The 6,118-nt window shown below is 40.0% G+C and overlaps 1 protein-coding gene across 1 annotated transcript in view; it reads left to right on the top strand.

The window, feature by feature from the left end:
* Positions 1-4,356, top strand: part of lars1b (leucyl-tRNA synthetase 1b) — a 22,890-nt gene extending 18,534 nt beyond the window's left edge. The window contains exons 29-32 of the mRNA XM_035666078.1: positions 988-1,092; positions 2,162-2,257; positions 2,522-2,654; positions 3,285-4,356. Coding sequence (XP_035521971.1) covers positions 988-1,092; positions 2,162-2,257; positions 2,522-2,654; positions 3,285-3,490 — 540 coding nt within the window. The 3' untranslated portion in view covers positions 3,491-4,356. The remainder of the gene's footprint in view (positions 1-987; positions 1,093-2,161; positions 2,258-2,521; positions 2,655-3,284) is intronic.
* Positions 4,357-6,118: the final 1,762 nt, after the last annotated feature.

The following is a 6,118-nucleotide window of genomic DNA, read 5'->3' as shown; positions in this document are numbered from 1 at the left end:
GCCTAACGCCTGCCCTGGTAATTCTATTGAAAGATTGGAGTCTGCATCTTCAAAAGTTGTTATTTTTTTCACTCCTCTTTGTGTTGAACAAAACTGTAGCCAATACGATAAAACAATTTGAACAACAGTGTTGCTTTGAAATTTCAGAAATACTTTGTGTGCAGAGTTTAATGTGTTTTATTGATCGAAAAAGTACTTAACACACTTGACGGACTGTCTCAGCTTGTTCCTATGTTTGTTTGCTACGTTCATTATTTTTTAGTTTTTTTTAAATCTTTGTTGGCTTATATTAAATTGCTATTGTATTCTTCTAGTTACAGTGTTCTTTTCATCTAATTGGTAAATACTTCTGGGAATGACACATTGGTAAACAAAAAACAAACATTTCAGTGTCACTGCAGTTATTGTTTCTGTTATATCGAGCTATACACTCAAGGTCAAGTTGCTAATAAATGATCAGCACAATGCTTATTAACGTCTAAGTTGTCATATCTCCCAGGTGCTTAGGGCTTTGTTCAGGTGTTGCCGTTTCAGTGCTGGGATCAAACAGAATCAAACTAATAAATAGTCATGATAAGCTTTGTATTCATCCATGGGTTGTCTCTCAAGCTGGTCTTTCAGCTTTCAAGTTGTTTTCTCTCCCAACTCTCCTTGTTTGATGATTTGTTTTGGCATCTTTTGTTCACAAAGCTTTTTTCTCTTCGTAATAATCTCATGGTGGCAGCATCAGCATAACAATAAACTCTCTGCGTAATACCAAATTATAAGATAAAACCTGATTCCTTCAGTAGGTGGATGAAATGATGCATTTACTCCTATTCTTCTAACTGCTGGCTTGTTAGAAAATGTAGCTAATTAAAACAGAATATGTTAACTTCCTGTTCATGCCTCAGGAGAGTTCAGATTACTTTTTCATTCATGTCCATCATTCATGCTCGTGTTGTATGCTTGTTTCTGATTATTTCTGTTCTGCTTTGTGTTCTGTAGGAGAACCTGGAGAAGAATGGGCCCAGGGTCTTGGATCTGGAGCTGGAGTTTGATGAGCGGGCAGTTCTGATGGAGAACCTGGTCTACCTAACCAACTCTCTAGAGGTATGTTTTGTGATCCAACATTCCTAAAATCACACATTTAAGGCTGACCCCACTCAAAACGTGTCTGTCCCAGCTATAGGTGTGTTCATTCACTAGTATAACATAATTACAAGCTAATTACAACCTACTACATCCATGGTATCGGCTAATACTAATTAGCTAGATGTTTGGCTGACTGGTGCACAACATTCTCAACATGATGAAAACTATTCATAAAGTCAGTCTGATCCTGTGGTCAATATATAGTCGACTAAAGTATGTAAACCTGTAACCGTAGGAACAGCGGTTGCATAACCTTCCTAACTAGTCACAGCTTAACCGTGTTTTCATCATAGATATGCTCTGGCACAAACAACACCTCTGGTCCCAGTTAAAAACACACTCCCACACAACCCAGGAGCCTCTCAAATATGAGCAATAAACTGAACAGGTTCACTTGATTGGGTTCTGTCTGTCTTTAAATAAATGTCAATCTGTGACATGCAGTAGCAGCATTTTGGTTCCTCAAAAATACCTCTGCTTTATAGCTGAGTTTCACTACTTCTGCAAAAGTCAGCTGAGACAATCCTGAGCTCAGCTGTCAGACAAGCCCTTAATACGTTTGTCTGCACAGGAGTTTAGCCTAGTCAAACCCAAGCCCCCTACAATACTTTTGTGAAACCAGCACAGACTTAACCACAGAAAAGATTTTTTTTATACATAATCTACATCAAACTAACACCATGAATCTAAAATTCAGAGTGTCAGAGTGAATTCCTTTTATAAGGATGGTCAACAGAGAAGTGCTTTATGCTACAGATGTAGTTTGAGAAGTTTACAGAACTAGTTCACAATTATGAAACTGGAAAAAAAAAAAAAAAAAACCTGAAATACCATCCCTGATTGGGAATGTGTGACAGATTAGAGTACAGCAAGATGTTAGGTCTCTGATCATCGCAGGAGCCTGGTTTAACACCACACGTGTTTGCCAGTGTGCATAGCGAACACACCTGTGTACACTATCTGGTGGTGGACCGATGTGGACTGACAGCTGATTATTGCCCTTTTTCAAATCCTTCCTCCTCTACAGTTGGAACAGATAGACGTCTTGTTTGCATCTGAGGCTGACGACAAAGTGAAGGAGGACTGTTGCCCAGGGAAACCGTTCAGTGTTTTCAGATCAGAGGTAAATCCTTGTGGCTGTGTGTTGGCTGCTCTCATGCAAGCTGTGTGTGTGAGTGAGTGTGTGTGTGTGTGTGTGTGTGTGTTAGAGAACAGATGTAGGCTTCTTTTTCAGTCACCTATTCATCAGCTTGTGTTTGGATATTCGCAGTATGTTCGTGTTTGTGCATCCCTGATGAACAAAGTGTTTGTTGTACTCTCAAATGTACAATTGAATTGTGTTTGTGCATACGTGTTGTGCATATGTGTTGTGCCTCTGTCTCCCCAGCCTGGCGTGTGCGTGTCCCTGATCAACCCTCAGCCGGCCAACGGCCTGTTTTCTACAAAAGTTGACATCAGACATGGGGACAGCAGAGACGGCGTCATCCGTAGGCTAGCCAAGGTCAACAGACTGATCAAAGGTTAGTAAGATAAATGGGTATACAGCAGGAATTCATACACCATGGTTACGAGCCCAAAATGGCTCTGTTAATATACAGAAATGAATGTTATAATCTAAAGAGGATGAACATTTGTATTTTTAACTTTTGGGACAAAGTTTAAAAGGGTGTGTGTTTTCTTTGCCTATTGCAGTAAGAGTTAAATCTTTCCTTTTTTTTTTTTTTTACTGATTCAGCAGCTCACAAAAAGTGGTTGATGTCTTATCAGAGCTGGGCTCAGTTAGGATGTAACTATGTATTATGCTATATACAGTAGTTTTTCATTTTTATTGTAACAGCATGTGGTTTAAATGCAAGATGAGTGATGGTTAGAGCTTTAGTTAGCAGATTTGCTCTGTAGCCTTTCCTCCTTTTCACTCTTATTTCTGCCTATAGCATCTTACCGCTTTCCCCCCACACTTCTATTCCTCATCTTCTTGCTTACCTTTATCCTTCTCTACACTCACTCCCTTGCCATTATTTCATCCCCTCTGTGTTTCAACTCCACCATTTTCCCGACTTATTCTGCATTTCTTTCATCCCTCTCTCTTCCTCCCTTTTTTGTCTCTGTCTCTCATCTCACCTCTGACTTGTCTGACTCCACTCCAACAGATCTGTCCAGAGTGAAGTTGATGAGGTACGAGGACCCCGCACTGGGGCCTCGCCGGGTGCCCGTCCTGGGACAAGAGGAAGAGGGCAAGCTGCCCATCTCCAACAAATCTGTGTTCAACATCAATCTGGGGGAGAAGAGGGTCACTCTGGCCGACAACGGTCTCACTGTGGACATCGGGGACACTTTGGTTTATCTGGTTCAATAGAGTAACATTCACTCTCTTACACACACAGGCACATCGGGGCACATTCAACAGTGATCATATGTGAGAGGTTCAAATGCTTCATGAATTGTTACAATAAAATGGGTCACTTTGACTCAAAGCCACAGAACACAGACTCAAAAGTATATGTATGTTTTATAATTTCTCTTTCTGTACTGCACCGTTTGCTACTGCACACTGTGTTAGATTTGACAGATATACAGGTTCTCATTGTTTTTCACACTTTCACTGCTGAATGTGACCCAAGGGAATATCTGAAACTAATGGGACCTGAGGAGTTTGCTTCTCTCTTCATTTTTAAAATACACATGCAGACTATTAGGTATTTGGTACTTAAATGAGGTTATTTAATGGTGTAAAAAATAAAATAAAATAAATGACTACAATTTGGAAAATATCCCAAACCTTCCCTTAAGGATTTGGTATCAGAGGATAGCGCCTGAATTTGTATTCTGTCTTTTCATTGTCTGTAGATTAAATTAAATTTTTCTCCATGGGCCTCTCTTTCCTGTCTGATATGATGCACATTAAATAAGCAACTGTCTCTATAACGAAGCCTTTAAATAAAGTTTCTTCCTGAGAGCAACAAAACATCTACCACCATGTCCTATTTTGTTGCTGGCCGACCACTTATTTTATGTTATTACATTGTAAGACTGCTGCATCCTCCTGTTGTTCTCATATAGATGGTAATGTGTCTGCTTTGTTGTTTTATACATTGAGGTGAGGCATATAGTTCCCTCATGTTTTGTCAGCCTGTCAGACAGCTTCCCCTATTTTCTAGCCGTCGATGGTGCTTGTCTGACTTGTGCTTTTCCAGATAAATAATAAAATCTATGAAATATTCAGCCTCCTTGTTTCTTGTTCTCTCTCTCTCCTCTGTGCTGCTTTATTTCCTCTAAGGACATAAATAAGATGCCTCTTCCCCGCAAGAATAAGATCTCGAGTGTGTCATGATTTCGGCGAAAAGTCATTGGATCTTTGCCCCTTTAGTGCAGATAGTGACGATAATCCTGCAGTGTGAGCAGTCTGCTGGTGAGGATGATGTGCACAATGCTGTCAATGGCACATAGTGTAGCTGTGAGGGGGTAGAGGATGAAGCCTGCATCCTCTACCTGTGTACAGAACTACATGTAGGAGTTCTGCATACAGGCACCTGTATGTATTTGTGACTTGCAGTGGATATGCAAAGGAGATGGCCAGTGAACTCCTTCAGATTATGATCTGGGTCGAGATGCTCATAAAGGAAACATGAGAAAACACTCATGCAAAGTCATTACTGGTAAACAGCCTGATTCTGTACAAATGTAACCAAATCTGTCAGCCAGCAAAACCCCGAAGCTCACTAATTAATACGTTATTTCTCATGTGTTTAATCAATGGAAAACCCGAAGAGTAAATACGAAAAAACGTCGTATTTGCGCGGTCGGTCTCGGTGGCGAGTAACTCACTTCCTGGATTCTCCGCTGGTTGCCTAGCAACTGCTCATAGTAAATAATCTAACGTTAGTACGACAGGAGAGCAAAGCGTTTCCCAAGGCGTTTTTCCTTTAACCTCAAGGTAATATACCTAAGAGCTGAAACTATATTGTAAAACTGACGTCTTACATGAAAGATGATGCTTGCTGGAGCTCATCTTGCAATAAGTAAGGTGAATCCATGAGGCCTGCTCCTGCCTCAGGCACAGGTTGGACACCACCTGTGTGTGTGTGAAGGTGATGCTTAGTGTCTAAATTTTAAGTTACAAATGTGTCTGCAAGAATTTATTTATTTTTTTTATCACAGCACAAAATGGACTTTGCAATCCCGTCTCTCAGTTTCAATACTGTTGCAGGGATCTGGCTCTGCTTGGTCTCTGTGGTTCTCTACTTCAAAGACTTCTGGGAGAATTACAATCCAAGTGGCATCTCTTTTATTCAATTAATTAAATGCAAATCAGCTACATTTTCAGAAAAGCCCTACATTGTATTTTAAAGACCATCCAAACATCCTTTTTGATGCTATTTTCTGTGATGCATATGAAGAATTAAGGCCACTATACATTTTTATCATCCTGAAAAGGATCTAAACTGAGTGAAAAAGCATAGACTTTTCATGTACTGTACATGTTTCTCCCAATTTTGGGTTAAGACCTATGTGTGTGTGAACTGTCTGAGCTTCCAAACCCATGATAGTTTCAGTACGTGTCCTTCCACCACGTAAACCTGCGCTCACTTCTCTTTCTGTCACCCATTCTCTCACACTGTGTAGATGTATAAATATACGACTAAATTTAATGGTCAATGTCAGCGCACAGGAAATGCATGAATGCAGACAGTCCCCTCTAAAGATGAACCACATGTGTTTCTTTAGTTCTAAAATGCATCTTTCACTTCCCAGCTCTAATTCTGCAAATGTCTTAATTTCTCATATTTGTGCACATGGTTTAGATATATAAAGTGTCTGTCACCTCTAATCATGTAAATAAATACTAAGATTCCTTTCAACCTTTTCTGACCTGCTGGTGTGTTTGTGTTAAGTATATTAATGCATTCACATCTGATTACTTTATGCAAGACATTCATGTTCATGCACCCTGATGTGTATCTGCCCTCTCCGCATTTGCTGTATT

Source organism: Morone saxatilis, unplaced genomic scaffold (assembly GCF_004916995.1).
Source record: "Morone saxatilis isolate NCDOM2014 unplaced genomic scaffold, NCSU_SB_2.0 Contig20, whole genome shotgun sequence".
Taxonomy (NCBI): Eukaryota; Metazoa; Chordata; class Actinopteri; family Moronidae; genus Morone; species Morone saxatilis.
Note: the sequence above shows the minus strand (reverse complement) of the source record. Positions and strands in the feature narration are given on the sequence as shown.